The sequence below is a fragment of the Callospermophilus lateralis genome, chromosome 17 (assembly GCF_048772815.1).
Source record: "Callospermophilus lateralis isolate mCalLat2 chromosome 17, mCalLat2.hap1, whole genome shotgun sequence".
NCBI lineage: Eukaryota > Metazoa > Chordata > Mammalia > Rodentia > Sciuridae > Callospermophilus > Callospermophilus lateralis.
This window is the reverse complement of record NC_135321.1, coordinates 19,429,529-19,450,597: the sequence shown is the minus strand read 5'-3', so window position 1 is coordinate 19,450,597 and position 21,069 is coordinate 19,429,529. Positions and strand designations below refer to the sequence as shown.

Here is a 21,069-nt window from a genome sequence, read left to right as displayed (position 1 = left end):
ATAATAGTAAACCAAGTTGAGACCTAATTTGTGAAGTACAGAAATGCTTCTGTACACACGTGAGCACCCGGGTGGGCCTGCGGATGTGTGTGAATGTCACTCAGCTTGCACAAAACAACAGATGCTGACCACCTGTCAGCTCAAAATGTGAGATTGGAAATTTCCCCTAATCGTCAGACCTTGATTTTCAATACTTCATTCTCTCTGTTCACTTCTAAGAGCTGCAGGTCTTTTCCTCTCAGTTTTTCCATGAGCAAATCCAAGCTGCAACAAGAGGGATCCACTTCAGAGTCGGAGCCATTTTGGAAGTTTCCACAGGGCTGAAATGGACAACATGGAATCACTGAGCTGGCCACTCCTTTCCTCATGAACTCTGACAACAATAGTTATCATTCAGCATTACACAGACCAAACCGGCTGGCCTCTACTTTATTTATTTATGTATTTATTTATTTTGCTTTTTTTTACAGGAGATTGAACCCAGGGGCACTTTGCCACTGAGCCACATTCTCAGTCTTTTTTATTTTTTATCTTGAGACTGTGTCTCACTCAGTTGCTGAGGGTCTCACTGAGTTGCTGAGGCTGAGTTCAAATTTGTGATGCTCCTATCGCAGCATCCCAAGTTGCTGGGATTGATTTTAGGTATGTGCTACCACACTAGGCTGGTCTCTACATTTGCTCACGTTTGAACAGACTCTTACAGTAAATGAGGTAGGACTACATGTCTTTTGCTTTTTATATCTCTTATAGTTTCAAATGTACTGTTAAATGCATCTTAGGAGATGAAGAATATCCACAGACCAAATTTCTTATCTAAGTCATGGCATAAATATATTTTGGTTGCACTGCATTACACACTAATATAATTGGACCTAATAGGTATGATACATAATATCCAATGTTCAACAATGTTTCGTTGTAATTAACTTATATCTCATATTAAATTTCCAATCGGGGACATCAAAATGGAGTACCACTGCCATTATAATTCTGTGTAACTGTAGCTCACTGAAACTACACTTGGAGCATAAATATCATCTGGATCCTTTAACATCTGGAGGTGGAAAAAAAAGTAGTAAACTTCCAACTTAGCACATCAATTTTCCAGAAACCAAGGACCAGAACCCAAGTTTACATAGCAAGTGAGAGAACTCCCAGTACAATCTCTTGATATCCATCCTGTGCTCTTTAAACTTATTTCAAGGCAGATGGAAAAAAATATTATACAAATACTCAATTTGCTAAGCACCTACTATGTGCCAGGTCATCTTTTTTATGTTTTCTGTGTACTCCATTGCCATTGTCTGAAGTACTCAAAGTGATAGAAGACACTATGATCTTCTTACATATGAGGAAATTGAAGATGAGAGTTTAACAAGAGTTATGCATAAAATAACTACCACAACCAGAACTAGAATGTAAGTTTGCTTCGCAACTAAGCCTTTCTTCTTTTCAGTACATATGCTGACTGCTCTTGCAAAACTAAAACCCAAAAAGAAAACAGTGCAGAAAGATAATACCGTCCCTCACCAGAACTCTGCCAGATTTGCCTCTTATGGTCCCAACCCTAGTGTGTTCTCTCACTGTCCGTATACAGAGTTTTAGGAATTATTTTGTTTTTAAATTTATCATTGAATATTTGACAGAAAACTCCTGTGGAAGGTAGATTATTGGCATTAAATGATGGCTACAAAGGACATAGATCAGTGTTTTTCAAACTTTAATGTTTGAGAAGAATGACTTGGTGCGGGATCTGGTTAAAGATGCAGGTCCCAATTCAGGAAGCCTGGGGTGTTGGCTGCCTATCTAAAAAGCTCCTGGTGATGCTACTGCCACTGAGACTGAGCCACACTTGGAGCAGCAGGGCCCTGCACTGTAACCGAGCAATCCCTGCAGGGCCAGGTAGCTGATATTTTGGTACTCAGTGGGTCTACTCAGCTTGTGCATTTGATATGGCAGCACATGTCATATCATAAGAAGCCACTTCCAACAAACCACCAACAACTCCATGTTGCTATTTACAATGGGCAGTCCTCAACTTCCTTGACCATCGACAACAATAGACAGAGCAATCCCTCCAACTTTCTGAAATCGTTTCCTCACTTGCCCTTAGTGACTCCATTTCCAATGCTGTTCTTCCTGCTCATCCGCCAGCTTCTCGTCTCAGCCTCCTGTCATGGTTCCTCTTCCTGACACCTAAACATCGGGAAGCTCAAGACGCAGTCCTCAGATTGTCTATCTATAATCACTTGCCTGGGAATCTCTTCCAGTTTTAGAACTTTAAGTATCACAAATAGTGCCCCAAGTCTCTACCCTGTAACCTGGACCTAGAGCCCAGACTGCTACCCTCAACTGCAGAATCAGGGGTCCAGCTGTCTTACTCCTTGAAGACCAGCCAACTCAACGTGGCCAAAACTGATTTTGATATTCCCCGTCATCCCCAAACTTACATTCCCCCATGTGCCCCACTTTCAGAGCCCTTGACTTAAGAAAATAATTGGGGCTAACTGCGTCAGCTTGGAAGGCTGAGGATGAGGACGGGGTTTATATTTACACATCACACCCTCTGTTCTGATGGTGTACTCTGTGGCCATTTTGTATAGTAGGTGACAGTGATGAGGTACACTGGCTTAGACGTGGTTAGCCTGGCATAATTCAGATAAGGCTAAGTGCAAATTGTTCCACCTTAGGCACCTTAAGTTGGTGTTGACTTGAAAGATCCTCACTAACCCAAGCCTAACATCTTTAACTGTGTGTCCATTGATACAGCCCAGGTGAGCCCATAAACTTATATCTTAGTCTGTCCTTGGGAAATGCTGCTAGGTTTCCTTCCTGTGCCAACATTTTCCCATGCAAATCAGGTAAGTTATCTCCCATTAAAATATTCCAACAAGGCCTGGCTATTCCAGCGTGATCTGATTAAGGCCACATGTGGGCAAAGATTCCACACATTTGGCCATTAACATCTTTAGATACACATGAAATATTTATCACTCCTCCTTCAAAGCTTCAAAGAAAAATAATTACCAGAAAATTTACTTAAATAAGGTCAACATGGCTTTTTGCTAATCTTCTGAAAGAATGCAAGTAGTAAATTTTGATAAATTTATTACCTTTGCCTCTAGTTTGTGATTCCTACTGTTATGTCTTACTTCATCTTTAAACATTTGACTTCTGATCTTTTCCAGAGTAGTTCGAATCTAGAGGGAGAAAAAAAAATATTTTTTGCAAATGAATTTAATGCCAAATACTCTTAAAAAAAATCTATGTAAGCTATAGAATACCTGATTTTTCTAGAAAGTAACATACATATGCTGATATCAGATTTATATAGTGGCCGTCACCTTAACTTGAATTTAGGCTGAAATGATTTAGATTGCTGAAAATAAATGTTTGGCTCTTAAATATCTTTTTCAGACAAACTAAGAACCTGATAAGCTAAATTAATATTATACTACAAAATACTTATTCAGTAATTAGCACTTAATACTATCTATTTGGTTCTATTTTATCTATATAGTAATTTAGTACTAATTTACTGTTTAGTAATTACTATAAAACAATTACTAAATTAGTAATCACTACAAAATAATTACTATTCAGTCATTACTACAAAATAATTAATACCCAGTAATTACTACAAAATAATTGCTATTGTGATTACTACAGAATAATCACAAAAAGGAATTCATATAAATTTATGTATGAAATATGAGCCCTATGTCGTGATGACCTATAAAATGGCAAGTACTCAAAGATAATTTAATTAGTTGATCTAAACAAGTTATGAACTATCCATATCAGAGTTTACCCATCTGTTCTAAGAAATGATTAATACAAATATCTCTTTCGTTAGCCCTCATCATCTTGGATTCTTGTAAGACCTCACATTTTTAATGACGTGTAGTCATTAGCAGTAGCTGTCCTGAAGTGTGAAGAGGAGCCAGGTAAAGAGAAAGACACTCAGCGGGAAACATAAACATCTACTTGGGAACACAGTACCAGCACTCATGAAACCACTGGGAAAGGTTATAAAACAGTAGGAAATCCAGCAGAGAACGGCACGGGGCAAATTAAGTGCTGATAGGTGTTCTGAATCCTCCTGGCCCATTACTCAATTTTACTGGGGAAAGAAAATCATTTTACTCCAAGTGTCGGATCAGGTTCATATCCTCAAGAGAAATCACTAACCGTGTGTTCACATTTCAGCTGCCAAGACTGTCCTTTGCCAGTCTAGATCTGTTTCTTTTATACTTTCCATGGAAAGGGAAAAACCAAGCCCACCAACCATACTAGAATTTATCCTAAAAAAAAAAAAAAAAAATCATGCACAGGTGACTGCCAGCACCCAAATACCTTTTTCACATATTCAGTCTCTTCAATAATGTGAGCGGACGTAGATTCATACAAGGCAGAATCCTCCATCTTTTTCTTTGAGGGAACTTCTGTGGTCACTGTTATTGTTGTCATTGTGAATTCTGGCTTTAAGAAAACATAAGTGAGCTGAGAAAAACAGACTTTCCTGATTATATGATCGTATGATCCACATATAGGAGAAGTTCACTGTAGTCAAAAATAGGCAAAAAGGATGAGTCCTTAGAATCTGTAGATATCCATTAAAATTGAATGTGGAAGAAATATCATCCAAAGCAATCATAATTAAAATTTTTGAAAAGAAAAATCTGAGAGAGGAAAATATGAAATTTCTTTTTCTTTAGCATCATCTTAGAATTATTATTAATCAATAATAGGGGACATGTGTTATTCATCTTTATTTTCTAGCCTGTTGTTAGTGCTTAAGGAATTTCTGTAGAATTAACAATAGAATTATAGCAAAACTATGTTGTTTTTGCATATATCTTTATATATAGTTTATAAAGTGTATTTATAAAAACTATTTGTAATAGTGAATCACTGGATTAAAAAAAAAACCAAATGCCCACAGAGATTGATTGGTTAAATTAATCTAATTTATCATGCAGTTACCTCTAGTATATCTTGTCCAATTAAAGATATGGTACTGAAAGAAATATATAGGATCCTACTTTCTATGAGAAGTGGGAAATGGGAATGGAAAAGGAAAATCTATGTCTTATAATTTTGACATAGGGCCATATAAATATTTTAAATAATTGTAAAATAGAATTTAAAAAATAAAAGGCAATCATACAAAATAAAAACAAAATGATAAAATGACTATATCTACATATAAAGTTGATGGCATAGAATTATTTCAAGTGATTCAAAAATTATTTCAAGTGATTCAAGTGATCTTTGGTGTGCTGTATTTGTTCTAAGAACAAAAAGAATGATTTAAAAAATCTTAAACTATATTCATCAATAATAATGTTAGTAGAGTTAGTGGAAAGTTTGGTATTGCTACTTCGAAACTGTGTGTGTGTGTGTGTGTATGTGTGTGTGTGTGTGTGTGTGTGTGTTCAGGCAAGCTTCAGTGCATACTATAGAAAAAAAAAGTAAGTAAATGAGTTAATATCATTAAAAGTCAAGATTTTTTTTGTCATAACAGAAAAAATAGCTCATAGAACCAGAAATGTTAAGTAAAAATCTTACAATGTCACCTAGAATTATGAGTATAAAGCAATGATTTTTTTTCCTTAAAAAATATACATTCTATCTCTAGTCACTGAAAATCCTAGAAGCAGTAGCAATTAGCACCCTGGTAGCCATCCTCTGCTCCTTGTGTGTCTTAAATTGCTAAAAAGAAACTCCAGCATCTTGGCTGATCCAGGTTGAGGGCAAGAAATGCATCAAGTAAGTCTGAGATAATACATAATCCAGCAAGCAAAAATTTGATAAAATATTACTTGAATAAGACACAAAAGTCATCCTGAGGAGAAATGGCCATGATGGATGGAAACATCAGAATCCTAAATCCCTAAGTTTATGATGACAGGTGAAGACCCACCAACAGCAGCCTCGTTGCCCTCCCTGGAATTCACTAAGGCTCAACTCAGTGGAATAAACACCACTATATTACAACCTGGAGCGGGGAAGGAGGGGAGAAAAGAGAGAAAGGGAGTGAGGGAGGGGAAAACAGGAAGGGAAAGGAGCCAGCATTTGTCTTATCTTTACTCTATGAACTGTATTTCATGGTAGTTGTTGAGGGAAAGGTTTCTAATGAGTCCACAAGGACTGATGGAAACCCCACCACTTTCAGCCCTCTGTGAAATAATGGATCTGAGCAAAAACCATTGACCAACTAAGATCGGGAGGTGGAAGTTCAATGAGGATACATTAACCTGAGAGGCCTTATGCATCAATCTTAACCAAAAATTGCCATGAATTAAGAGTCCTAAGAGACACAGGACCAAATGCAACATAATGAACTGTGCTTGGATCTTGCCTAAAACAAATCAATCCTATAAATACATTTTTGAGACTGACTGAAAAATAGCTGGTTCTAAGGAATCATTTAATTTTTGCCATCTGTGATAGTGGAAGCATGAGATTCTTTTAGAAGATCTTACATAATAGTGGTACATATCGAAATATTTGCAGGTGAAATTATGTGTAGTTGGAGCTGTTTTAAAATAGCAAACAGGGGGGCTGGAGTTGCAGCTCAGCGGTAGAATGCTTGCCTTGTATGTGTGAGGCACTGTGTTGGATTCCCAGCACCACATATAAATAAAAAAATAAAATTAAGGTCCATCAACAACTAAATAAATAAATAGCAGAGAAGAAAAATGGTGTTGGAATAGAGATGAAAGAAGTTAAACAAAATATAGGTAATTGTTGATGCTGGATGGTGGGCAAATGGGGCTCATTATACTCTATTTTGGTTTTGCTTTAAATTTCTACAAAAAATAATAAGGAACTAAAAAATAAACTGTAATAAAAAGTGCTGTAAAATAGAATTATTAAACCCATTTTCTGGATAACGAAATCAAGATTTCCATAGTAATGTTAACTTACCCAAGATACAGTAAATCCAGCGGAGCTAAAAGTCAAACCTTGGACTTTTTGAGACTAAGTTCAGGAGTGTTTCCATCCCATTAAGTCTGGCTTCCCTAGAGAGAAACAACAACAACCAACAAACAGCAAGATGTTTAAAATCGAGCAATGACCTCTGCTACTAAAAGACAAAGAATTTTCACATTGGCCTAAATCACTTTGAAATAAAATAGCCTCTGGGGATACCAAAAAGTCCCGCATTTATCCTCTAATCTTCAAAGAAATTGACAATGCATGCCAAGAATTTTCCATTTTATTATAAATCCTCTTAGACAGCCCCCAGGGCTTCAATTTGCTTTGGCTGAAGTTGAGTGGGCAGCAGTGACTCTGCAGGTCAGCTTGCAAAGACCACAAGTGGAAATGCTTCTCTGACTCAATCCTCTCCAGTCCAGGATTCAAGACTGGGTCTGAAACAACATTTAAATCTCAAAATCTTAGAGACAATAATCAATGTGCTCAGAAACCAAAGGGAGGGTGGTCAGGCCAGGGTAGGAATCAGTAAACCATATCTGAGACCCCAAACTATCCCCTACCTGCTTGTATAGTCTGCGAGCTGTGAGTGGTTCTTACGTTTTTTAATGATTCAAACTAAAAATTCAAAAGACTTACATTCCATGACACGTGGAAATTATATGAAGATCAAACTTCATGTCCACAAGTGCAGGTTTGTTCTAAGGCAACCCTGCATTGGTTTGCATTTGGGCCATGCCGCTTTGGTTTTGCATTTGGGGATGAGTAGGTGCAACAGAGGATCTTATGGCAAGCCAAGCCTGAAGTAGTCACTATGGAGCCCTTTCCAGGAAAAGTTTGCTGACCCTGGGCATAGCAGGGGGTAGAAGCAGGGTGGGAGAACTACAAACTATCTGGCCTGGACCAAGGTTTTCCTCCACTTCAATCTCCCTGGATCTATAATCCCACTTGACTGATTTGCTTTCATTTTTCTTTTCATCAGTTATGCATTGTGAACAATAACAAATGAGCAGAGGTACTTCATCACGGGGCATGATCTCTCTATAGAAAGGATCCGGCTACATTCCCAATCTTCATAATTAAACCTCACCTTGTATTGGGCCAAATGCCATGTATACACAAAGATACGCTCACCTGTTCCTTTCATTGTTAATATCAAAGAATTCTGCTCCTTGATGCCTGATATTTTTCAAAAATACCACCTTTTCCACTCACTGTTTAAAAGGGTTGCCTACGACCTCAGCCTTAACTCACAGATCTGTATCATAGAGGAAAACACCTAGGGTTGTGAACATGGGTTGTTATTTAATGTCTGATGGTAAAGGTACTCAGTGGTTAGTAAATATCAATAGTACTGCAATTCTTCTTTTATGCTATTGATCATCACAAAAGACAATCGGCCCATAACAGAGGAGGCCGTTCACACCTCTTTGGTCACAGAACTTTCCACCCAGCTATATCCATACAAAGGTAAACTCCATGTCTCTCTTTGGTTGAGAAAACTTTTGTGCCCACAGTCTCTGCTTTGTTCAAAGAAACCCAAGGGGGAACATGAGCCAGCTGAGTCCAAATCGCCATATGGCATTACCATCCTGGGGAAAATCCATGTTAGCATTTTATTTCAGCCAGAAGTAGATTAGGCAGATAAAATTTTCAAAATAAAACACAATCAGTTAATTAAAGTGAGGAAAGACTTTATTTGTTTCATGCTGGAATGGATTGAGACGGCTTATGAGCGGCGCCAGGCCAAGGGGAGTGCTTTCTTTCCTAGGTGAAGGCTCTTCAAAGGGACTCCCAGGGAGGAGAGGGGTTGCTAAGGAGAAAGGGCTCTGTTCCCTTAACTTCAACCAAAGCAGCCCGGCTTTGTCCATCATAAACTGAATTTTTCTGCAAGGCTTTCTGGGAAGAAAGAAAGTTCAACAGCTAAAAGGTTTATAGGCAGCCTGCCCAGTTTCATGGCCTCATTCTGCTACCCAATAGCTGTGTCACTTGGGCAAGTTCCTTAACCTCTCTGTGCTTCAAGTCTCACTAACAGTAAAATTCAGATAATATTAATTATTAACAATAATAATCAACATGGGGTTGTTTGTGAGTTAATATTTGTCAAGCACTTAGCACATATAATACATAATAAATGATCTGCACATGTTTGTCAAATGAGTAAATAAAATATGAGACCATTATCCATAATTAAGGTTGACAAGCAGTTTTTCTTCCCTGTAGGGAAGAAAAACAGGTAATATTTTAAATAGTCTCTACACTGAGATGGGCTATAAAGAAAAATTTGCTTTGGGGGATTTTAAGACCAGCAAATCCATGATACTGATTCTTTATTGCTAATGCATCGATAATTTGTCAACATCCCAACCAACGATGCTAGCATCTAATGAATAGTTTACAACTTACAAAGCAAAGCACATACATTACTGTGAATTGTAGTCTGTGTGATAAATCAGCACGTTACTGGACACCGAGGAATATAACCAAACCCACTGCAGCGTTTGATGAACTGAGAACAGCTAAAGAATTACATAAGGCTTTGTTACAGGTTGAAATGGTGTCCCCCCTCCAAATGCACATGTTGACGTTCTAACCCTTGCTATCTCAGAATGTGACCTGACTTGGAAACAGGGTCATGGTAGATGTGATTAACTAAGAGGAGGAGATGCTGTAGCCGGATGTGCCCTTCCTGCAGTTTGGAGGGAGAATTTTCCTGCAGTTTGGAGTGAACAGGGAGAAGGCTATGTGAAGGCGAAGGCAGCCATCAGGGTGATGCTTTTACACGCCAAGGGATGCCCGAGACCACCAGGGAACGGCCAGATGCTAGGGGACAAGCACAAAACAGACTCCCACCCAGCCCTGGAGGGAACCAGCCCAGCACACCCCTTGCTCTCAGACTCACGGCCTCCAGAAACGCGAGGTGGTACATTTCTACCCGAAAGCCTCAGCACACGGTGCCTGGTGAGAGCAGCCTGGGAAACCAGCACAGCACTGTTTATTGTCTTGAAACTACAACAAGGGCGTTTCCTTTCTTGGCCTAACCCTTGACTCATTCTTTCCTATAGTAAACATTTTTTGAATACCACTGGGTTAGGGACTGTGGCTACCAGGGTTGAGCCAAAGGCCTGGTTTCCAGGGGACTTTCAGGACAGAGGGGAGACAGACAGGACATGAACAAGTAAATATGGGAGGCGGTGGCAGTGGCATGAGTAAAGCAGATCAGAGGAACAGAATAAAAGGAGATGCTGTTTGGGATTCACCGTGAGGGACTGACACTGGGGAGAAGGACTGGACTGAAAGAATGTCCGCAGGCTGGGTGGCCACCTGGCGAGGACCCCAGGCAAGGGCAGAAGCAGGAGCAGAGGCTGAAGTTCACTCACAGTCACACTCTCGGAAGAACACCACGGTGCGTGGCACACTCTCAGAAGAACACCACTGTCTCTTCTTTTTCTTTTAATGTTGCAGGGTTTTTATTATTATTATTATTTGAGTAGATTGAGATGTGTTGAGACATCCAATTTGCCCAAGGAGTCACCTCCTTAGCCACGTTAAAACAGCCCTGTCTGGCATGGGTCCCCAAGAGCTGAAAGGCAGGCAAGACGCAGCCCTCAGATGCTCTGTGAGCCCAGCAAGGGCAGTAACGCCCCCTGAGCACCCAGGGGCACCCCAGCTCTCTTCTCCAGGTGGCCCGCATGTTTGGCGATCCAGCACCAGACTCTCCTTCCCAGATACCGGAGCCACCATCTGCATGAGTCTTGCAGCAAGTGTCCCTTGCTCATTTGCCCCCACTCCCTGGAGTTAGAGCATAGTTAGCTACAACACCAAGACTCAACGAGCCGAGCGCTGCCCCTGGAAATGTGACTTGAGGACTAGCCATCTGGCTTGGTGACACTGGAGGCCATGAAAACCCAGTTCTCATTCAGGGAAGGGAAGGACTCTAACCCAGAGTGGTGCTTCATGGCCTGTGGCAAGAGCACCAGCGGTGACAATCAGTGACCAGTGGTGACGCCAGAGGGACCCTACCCTGCTTTTCCTGCTGCCTGATCTTGCAGAGGGCTGATAAGCACACCAGATCCTCCCACCTTCCAAAGCTGGTTTTCTAACTTTCCCATCAATTCTGGGAGCTACACCACATACCTTCCAGTCAATTCTTTATCTGCCATGTCGTTAGTCAGCTACTCTGGTTTGCAGTCAGGAGCTCTGATTGGTTTTAGTGCCATCTCTGGGTTTTGGTTTTTAGTTTCTCAGCTCTGAGCTGACAATACTATTGCTTTGCTCTTGATCTCTATCATACAGAGCTTAGAGATCAGGAGCTGTAAAGCAGGTTACAACTGAAGCACCCCTGGATCTTTATTAGGTTATGAGTAGGGGAGCTAGCGTCCCTTCAAGTCCTCAGAGAGAATGGCCTTGTCCTGAATCGTAAGCAGCACACCTGTGCCACAGCTACGTTACACAGCACAATGGTGACATCCAGTGTCAGCTGGCTCCATCTCAGGTGACTGAGCGGCTTACCTAGAAATAATACACACTATACCGAAGAGGGGCCTGTTCGCACTGAACCCCACTTCTGTCTGCCAGTCTTTGTGGAGGTAATTCATTCTTCAGTAGATTTAACTTCATTCGACCACGTGCTACTCTCTCATTGGTACATACACATAAATTTACTCCTATAGAAAACTCTTAGATATGAAATATGACTATTTTTTTAATAGGGAAAAGGATTTAAATATTAGTGCAAATACTATTAACAAATACATACTATTAACAAAGTGCTGTACCACTTACCAAAAAATTATTTCCCATATATTGTCACAATCAATCATTACAATACTACCTTATAGGCATGGTCCTCAGCACAAAATAAGTACAACCAAAGCAAAGAGGAATGATACAATTTTTTCATCATCACCTGAACTCAGACAGACTGACCTCAGGTCCAGATGTCTTTGTACTGAAACAGGCTACACAGTCTGATTTCAAACTATGAAACAGCTGAAGGTGTCAGTCAGGGCCAGCTCAACAACCAGGTTACAAAGAGGTACAAATAATATGAGCCCCTCTCATTCAGGAAGGAGGGTGTGAGAGAGACCAGGATCTGTGGAGTGCCCAGAATGTGCTGGGTAGACTATGTCACCTGTCTCAGCAGCACAGAGAGGTCAGTAGTGGTATTTACAGACGAGGAAATGAGGCTCAGCAAGATTGAGCAAAGACAGCCAGCTAGTCACGATGGCCTCAGCATCCTAACCCAAGGCCTGGCTGTCTCTGGCCTGGAGTCGGCTAGCTCTTTCCAGCTTACCACTGTGCCTTGGCAGTATTCTGAATAAATTTTTAAGCCTTCTTCTTGGGCCTGAGATAGGACTCAAGGTATTTCAAAGTGAGCTCCTAAGTCACGTCAAGGAACTCCTGATGTGAGGTTCCCGGTGTGTCCTTCAGGAACCTGAGCAGATATTGATGTACCAGTAGATTTGTTCTAGGAACACAGGCAATATAGCTTTGTGGCTTAAAAACAAAGGAATTGGATGCCATCAGTAGTGCCCATAAGACTACTTCACTTTCTTACCCAGGGCCGCCTTACACAACTATTTAAATTCTCTGGACTTTAGCTCCTTCATCTGAAAATTCATGTGAGAATGTGTATCTCCTCATGGAATTATGTGGCCATCAAATGAGACGAGGCATTCAAAGGACTTCACAGAGTATCTGCCATGATGCATATTGAGTGAATATTAAATAATTATGTTTATATTCACAACCACAGGACGTTTACTTATAGGATTTCAATTTGAAAGTGGCAACACCTAAGCTCATTTGTCCCCTCATTTTTTCCTCTGTCACCCATTTAACAAATCACCCAACTAACAAATCAAACCAAAGCCAGTTAGGACTCATCAGTCAAGAAAATACGAAAAGAAGCAGATGCCAGTGACGTATACCACAGGGACCTGTAACATTTACATGGTGTGCTTTTGGAAAATTTCTTGTGTGGCTTTACAAAAGCTTCTAAGAGTCAATAGCTCAGACGTTTACAAAATATCTTTAGGTTTCTAGACTTGTCCCAGAGTAGTTCAGCTACAACATAATTTACTTCATTTTAAGATTAACCATGGTGGGTGGAGGTAGTACCAAGTACTGGTGAGCACGCTGGGCAGTTGGAACTCCTATTGCTGATGGAAATGCAAGACACACAGCCACTGTGGACAACGGGTTGACAGCTTCCTATACAGTTAAACTGTACAATCCAGAAATCCCATTCCTAGCAATCTACCCAATAAAATTAAAAAATATGCTCCACAGAACCTGAACACTAATGTTCTTAATTATCAACACTGGAAACAATTCAAGGCGAATACTAATCAGCAGCAAAATCAATTACTATCGTATAGGTCTGGAGGGTCCCTAAAGGTCCGTAGTAAAGGCATGGTCCTCAAAACTATAGGAAGTAGAAACAGATCTGTGGCTGTTTGGAACTGGAAATGGGGAAGAGAGAAATAGAGGATCTTGGAGGGGAATAAAGTAACGACTCTTCATATCTTAATGGTGATGGTGGTTCCGTATGCTAAAACTTACAAAATAATACTATACAGGGAAAAAAAGATTTAGCATATAAAACTTTTATTTTCATGATAATGTGCAGTACCCCAGAAAAAGTAAGAAACAATTGAGATTTTTAAATCCAAGGGCTTTCCTTGATTTTATGAGAACTGGAAGTCACAATGAACTGAATTTGTTTTCCTTCATTTAAATATTAACCAAAAAAAGTGTAAATGACAAGAAACAGCAATGAACTCAGAACTGTTAATGAGCAGCCAAGTGAACTCTGACAGGTAAATAGAGAGGTGGTAGGTATGTTGGTAGTACGTAGGTTGAACTGTTGAAGCTCAAGATAGTAACAGCTGATATCTAATGTAACAACAGACACAAAAGTCTTTTAGACATTGCAAGGAAATTAATGATGAGCACTATTTACTAAGGTGAAAGAGTGGAAGGAAATATATAGAATATACAAGAAGTAGGGTGCAGTGGCACACGCCTGTAATCCCAGCGGCTTGGGAGGCTGAGGATCACCAGTTCAAAATCAGCCTCAGCAATGTTGAGGCACTAAGCAACTCAATGAGACCCTGTCTGTGAATAAAATACAAAATTGGGCTGGGGATGTGGCATAGTGGTCAAGTGCCCCTGAGTTCAATCGAAAGAAAGAAAGAAAGAAAGAAAGGAAGAAAGAAAGAAAGACCTGAACACCCGCAACAAGAATTAAATTTAAACACAAATGAGAGATTCCTTCTTTTGTCTATTCATCTAAACAATTTTTTAGATGCACAACATGTTTTTATCCTCCATCTTTGTCCATTTGCATGTGGGCGATGGGGTCCAGGAGCAGAAAGTCTATTCAAGTCCTGGAACCTTTTGGTCACTCTCTGCCCACCCTTCTGTGCCATGAAGATGTCCAACTTACCAGAGAGCAGCCTCCTTCTAAAATCCAGAAAGATACAAGGCTGAGAGGCAGCTGCCTGTCCTGGGTAACACCAGGCTCCTCATACCAGATCATCATGACCTAGGGGACCCATCATCATCATCAGAGGTGCTCACAGTGCTGGCACCATCAAGCCTTTGTCCTCCTGGAGGACCCACATAGCATGGTGAATGTTTCTACCTGGATACCTGAAGCACGTGAAAGTAAGAAGGGTGAAGGTGGATTCCTGAAAATGGAATAGACTTCTTAGGAGATATTTCAAATAAAGTTGTCACTATGATGCAAGAAAAATGTATCAGTTTTAGAATTCTTAAAATCCTTCCTAAGGATAGGGGTGTTGCTACCAACTGAGATTGATCACTAAACTTCTGCCTTCACCTAAGAATTAGAGGAAGTTGTTTGGACATTTCAGACAAAAACAGAATTCCACAGGAACACATTTAGCTTTGGAAAGCCATATTATTTGACCTACTAAGCTGTCTTATTTTCAGATTTTTAGATGTTTAAGAAAATCTCTTGTTTCTAAGTTACCAATAAAATAAACTTCAAGCTATTTATTTTAATGTTCTATTTTCCCCCGATATGAACGTTCAATTTGAGTAGTAACTGAAAGGCATTCAGAAAGACACTGTCTTTTCTTCTTTTGATTCACAAAAACTGCCAGATTTTTAGAGAAGGTTTGCTACTCAAATAGAGAAATCTCTCTAAGTATAAGTTGTCAAGCATGACCTGTCCACCCCCTGCCCCATGTACCTGCCATGGTAGCACAAGGCAGGATAAAAGGGAGTATAAGAAAAAATTTGAACTGGGAACTGCTGTTCAAGATTCCTGACTCCTTAAAGAGGCACACCAAAAATCGACATTAAGAAGGTCTTATTTGGTTCTCTAAATAGTTCCACATAGGAAAGTTCACTTGCTTAAAAGGAACCTAGGTGTTTAACTCTTGGCGATAATATTTTAAATCATGAAGGAGAATCAAAGCATCTAATAAGAAGAAGGCTCATGTCAGTCATTTTCAAATTATGATTCTATGGAAGCCAGACCAATATATCTGTCTTACTATTTTAAAAAATTGCAGAAATAGCCACCAACTGATTAACAAAATATGGTACAGTCATCAAATTGAATGAATACTGGTTAGCAATAAACAGAAACCAAGTGCAGATATATGCTACCACCTGAAAGAGCCTCAAAAACTTTATTCTATATGAAAGAAGACAGATGCTAAAGAGCATTTGTTACATGACTTCATTTGCATGGTATGTCCAGAAAAGGCAAATCTAAATAGAGAAAGTAGAAAAGTACTTGCCCAGGGTGAGGGGTGGAGATGAGGGACCATAGACAGACAACAGGGATTTGGGGGAATGATGAAATGATCTAAAATTGGACTGTGGTGATACTTATATGATCATGTAAATTTACTAAAAATCATTGAATTTTAGTATTTTATGTATTTGGATGTATTTTATGGATGTATTTTATGGTTATGTAAATTACACTTCCAACAAAGTAGTTTAAAAAAAATAATAAAAAGTAAGTATAACTGGAATAAAGTGACTTTTTCCCCCTCTGGGATAAATATAATAGTAGTCACATTTTTTTTAATTTAAAGTAAAAATTATTTTCTCCATTTTAAGGTGTTTTTCACCTAGATGACTGACATTCACAATACAAGTTTGTTTCCATTTAATGTGTATGAAATCCATGTTTAGGTATTTTAGGTTTACTATTTCAATATTTAATAATATTAAAACTAGAACACATGATTCCTAAGTTCTTCCCCAACCTGAGAGAGAGAGAGAGAGAGAGAGAGAGAGAGAGAGAGAGAGAGAAATATATCACTGAACAGAATAATATGAAAGCTTCTTTATAATTTTTTAGAATTGATGATTTAAATCAGTGTAAGAGAGTATGGCATTGGAAACCAACCTACATTTAGTCACTATCAAAACTGACGGTTATTGATGTGGTTCCTAATCTGTGATCTTGGGGTGCCCCTCAGAACCCCAATGTTATATAAAAAGATAGTAATATGTCCCCTTGCACTCCACAGAATACAGTAACCTGTATAAAAGGTGCTCAATAAATACTGGCCCAATGAATGTGTGAACAAGGCCAGCATTTATCCACAAAATCATGGATGCAACAAATACAAATATTTTCTAAAACTGAATATATGCACATATATCCCCATATACACTTGTTTTCCAAACCCATGTAGATGGCTGTTTTTGTGCTTAGTAAAATGTAAATTCATTTAAACATGCTATTAAATCCATAGAAATATTTTGCCATTATAAAAATGTTCAATCTATAAATGATTGTACAAATTTGATGTAAATATCTCAGTTCAAAACTACAATTTTACAAGACTCTTGAATTCCCTTAAAACTCCATTTTTTCCCTTTTCAGTCATTATCCCAAATAAATATACCTCTCATTTTTCATCTTTTACCAAATCTAGCTTATATTTTTTAGTCTGGGCCAAACTGAATTAGAATTCAAGTTCACTGCTGAGCACATTGTAAATAACTAGCCTAACAAATAACATGCCCATTAGTAATTCTGGAAGTAGCTTCAGTATTTATTTCAAAAGTCCCTTTTTAGTTGGGACAAGGTATTAATTTATTTTGTAAGTAAGGAAAAGTAAGAAACTTATCAAGTTTGCTTGGGTCCCAGGAAGTAGGATCTGTTTTCATTCATTCCTTAAATAGAACAGGAACCACATAGGATCTTAACTGCCTTAGGCACAAATTCCTCCCTGTTAGGGACCTTCACTCTCCAATTGTGAAGGGGAGGGAAACAACCTTTACAACAGATCCTATTGTGTGTGCTAGGGCCCCTGACAATCCAGCCCAGCTCAAATTTCTGGTAAACCAGTCTTTCCATAGAGCTGAATATTTAATGGCACTAGGTAAAAACAGACGGCCAGCTTATCTTTCCTCCGTTGCAAATGCAGAATAACTCCCCTTTGTGTTTGACACCTCATCTACTCTTTATATATCGAAAAAGAAAGAGAGGTTTGATTCCTCAAATAAAACAACCATGATATAATGGTGATCAACTTGGGTTATGCTCAGGGCTGGTTGCATGTTCTGAGGTTTATATTCCATCGACTTTTTTTCTTCTTTCTTTTGGAAAAAAAAAAAAAAAAAGCTGGAAATTCACAACTATGGCACCACCCAGTCTCAAAACGACATTTGCATTGTCCTGTACCACTCTTGGAAAAGTAACACTGTTTCTTTGCAGTGCTGCTTAGGGCTCTGCAATATGAAATTCAAAAATATCTAAGACGCCTCCTCAACAGAAACAGTACCAAACTGTCAATCAGGGGTCTGTCCCCTTGCCGCGCTGGCTGCTGCGCGAAACGAATGAATGAGGGTCCAGACCACCACCCTCATTCCTCTTGGCGGTTACACACTGAGGACGCAGTGACCGCCACGCTGGAACACAGGGGACGGTTTTCCAGAGAGTTTTTCTCCACCGCTCCTGAAATTAGCAGACAGAAATCGCGGGGACCTATGACAGAGGAAATGGAGAACAACAAACTAAATAAATAATCAGGTGTGCGCCAGGCTAAGGAGAGATTGGTTCCTTTGTTGGAGAAAGGTAACTCTCTTCTCTGGGGCAAAGAAATTTCTCGCCCAGGCTCAGAACAGAGGTTTACCTTGGTGAAGCTTTTCTCTCCACTAAGACCCTTTTCCAGGAAATGTCCCTGGTGCCCCGAGCTCCGCTGGGGACACCCGCTCCAAGGGCACTGGGACACCCACCCACCTGGCGCGCGCTGCCCGCAGGTGTCCAGGGCTCGCCTACCTTGGAGGCTCTCAGTCAGTGCAGGGTCCCAGCTGATTCTCCCCTGGGTGCTCTGGCCGGGTGCTGAGGCCAGGGTCTGTTCCCTAGGGCTGTGCTGGTGCCGCGATTGTCCACAGATTCGGCTCCGCCCCGCGGGGCGCGTCCAGGGCAGAGTCCGGCGCCCCTGCGGCTCCGGGGAGGAGCCTTGGCCAGGGCAGCGCCTCTGACTTGTTTGGCCCAGGCACAGGGACCGACACCTGCCCTGCAGGCCTCTCACAATAGAGGTAGTGCTGAAGAGGGATATGTACTGCTCCATTTCAAGAAGTTTCTATTTGCACCTGAAGTTCTTAAACTTTTGTTTTTGTTGCTTTTGATAAAATGTTTGTTTCGGATAATTTGAGACACAAAATAGATGAAAGCAGAGTGGTTAAGGCAGGAGAATCCCAAGTTCAAGACCAGCCTCAGCAAGTTAGCTAGGCCCTAAGCAACTTAGCAAGACCCTGTCTCAAAGTTAAAAAAAAAAGGGGGGGGGAGGGGGCTGAAGATGTGGCTCAATGGTTAAGCAACCCTGGGTTCAATCCTTGATACAAAAGAGAGAGAGGAGAGAGAGAGAGAGAGAGAGAGAGAGAGAGAGAGAGAGAGAGAGAGAAAATATGAATACAGAAAGTTCCAAACTCCCTTCAGCCCATGTCCCCCTAAGTCCATATCTTACATAACCAAGGTACATTTGTCATAACTATACATTAGTCCCTTGAAATTAACTAAACGCTAGACTTGAGGCAGATTCACTAGTGTTTCAGCTAATATCTTTCTATTCCAGGTTCCTGTTCAGGACTCTATACAGCATTTGCATCTTCATGTCTCCCATATGTATCTTTTGTGGTGTGTGATAGTTTCTTTTTTTCTTTCTTTTTTTTTTTTTCCCTCGACTGCAACAGCATTGAAGAATTGTGGTACTGTAGCTAAGTTCTTTGGATATCCCAGATTTGGTTCTAATATTTTTCTCCCAGGGTTATGGGTTAGGGAAAAGAAGGATACAGAGATGGAGTGCTCTTCTCCTGGCTCCTTCTCACAGGTACCTGGTAGAAGCATGACCAGTCACTGGTGATATTGACCTTGATCCCTTGGGTAAAGTCATGTTTGCCAAATTTCCATACTGCAAAGTTTCTATTTTTTCTCTTTCTGTAGTCTCTTCTTCTGATGGAAGTCGCTCAATTCAGCCCACACTCCAGGTGAAGGAGGGATTGAACTTCACCTCCTAGAGAGGAGAGTATCCATATACTGCTATCAGAAATTATTCCGTAAGAAAGATTTTTTTCCCCTTCTCTCCCATTTATCTATGCAATCATTTATTTTTATTGGAATAGACTTGCCAACATTTATCTTAGACTTGGAGCTAAAATTCAATACTACATTATTTTGTTTTTCAGTAGGAACAATTTCGGGTTGAGTTCAATGTCTTCTTGAAGGTTCAAAAACTTTTAGAGTTAAAAAAAAAAAAAGAAAGCTATTTCTTTCACCCCTCTCACATTTAACAGATTCAGAAAATTGCAGCCTCAATCCCTTAATATTCAAGGGCTTTTCAGAATCTTTCTGAGAACCCTACAATCACTGACTCCCACCACAGTCGGAATGAAATAATATTTCATTTTCCCAACAAATTAATTTGTGTTTTACAAATCAATCAAAAGTGAAAGTTGATGGTTCTTAGGTAATTTTTTTTGTTAACTAATTCTTGTGGTTCTATTAATATATGTATATTTACAGACCAATCGTGTTCCAAAGATAGCCCAATGTTTATTACCAGCTTAAACACTGAAGACATCCAGTTGCTAAGGATCATTTGTTATGTTGTTCTGGTTTGCTCATGTTTGCATTTCCAGTCAGTTCCGTAAACAACACATTTCCTCCTTCTGAGCTTGGGTCTTGCTCAGCATTAGATTCTGTCCTGCTTTCTGGGACCCCTTCACCTCTCCTGGTCATAATCCTTCTTGGGGAGGGAAATCTACCATATTGAACCTCATAAATGTCACCACCACTCCATTAATGTAATAATACTCAAGGAGTATTCACTCATCCTAATCTTGCACTTGCTGTCGCTAATAATAAATGATTCTTAAGGACTACTGGCACATCTTTTTCTCAAGTTTCACATAATGGTCACATCCCACTTTCTTACAAATAAAAATGGGTCATAACATACCTTTCTCATGTACATATATGAAAACAACACAGTGAATCTCACTACCGTACACATCCATAAGAATGGGACTCTAACTAGAACAAGATATGTTCCATGCTTATATGATTATATCACAATTGATTCTGTTGTCATGTATAATTAAAAAGAACCAATAGATAAGAAAATAATTTTTAAAATGGTTATAAAATCTGCAACTATTATGCAGTCCAATGTAGTACTTCTCCAATAGCCTAGATTGTGCCAGATAAACACAGAATACATGAAACTGTGAATAATCAGGAGAACTAAGTGACTTTTGAGTTTTCACTTTTTTTTTACAAAGTTACTAAAATAACATATTATTAACTTATTAATAATAATTCTAAAAATAAATTAAAAGAAAACATTTTATAGAATAAATGCTTGTACCCTCCCAAAATGACTATATTGAAGCCCTAGTTAGCAATGCAATGGTATTTGAAAACGGGGTCTTTAGCAGCGAATTAGGTCACGGGGTCCATCATAAATGGGTTTAGTGCCCTTTAAACCAGAAATAGGAGAAAGGCAACTTTCTGTAATGAAAGGAAATGGCAAGTAAGCAGCATTGCAAACCAAGAAGACGACCTTCACCAAATACCACATCTCTGGGAACCTTGACCTTGAACTTCCCAGTCTCCAGACT

The 21,069-nt window shown here is 39.6% G+C and overlaps 1 protein-coding gene across 1 annotated transcript in view; it reads right to left on the bottom strand.

Moving 5' to 3' along the window:
- The window catches only part of Ccdc68 (coiled-coil domain containing 68), a 42,197-nt gene extending 23,902 nt beyond the window's left edge, over nucleotides 1-18,295 (bottom strand). Inside the window, exons 1-5 of the mRNA XM_076837168.2 lie at nucleotides 18,227-18,295; nucleotides 6,934-7,028; nucleotides 4,357-4,482; nucleotides 3,114-3,200; nucleotides 180-320 (exon numbers count right to left, since the gene is read on the bottom strand). Of these exons, the coding sequence (XP_076693283.2) occupies nucleotides 180-320; nucleotides 3,114-3,200; nucleotides 4,357-4,470 (342 nt within the window). The 5' untranslated portion in view covers nucleotides 4,471-4,482; nucleotides 6,934-7,028; nucleotides 18,227-18,295. The remainder of the gene's footprint in view (nucleotides 1-179; nucleotides 321-3,113; nucleotides 3,201-4,356; nucleotides 4,483-6,933; nucleotides 7,029-18,226) is intronic.
- Between the last annotated feature and the right edge of the window lie 2,774 nt (nucleotides 18,296-21,069).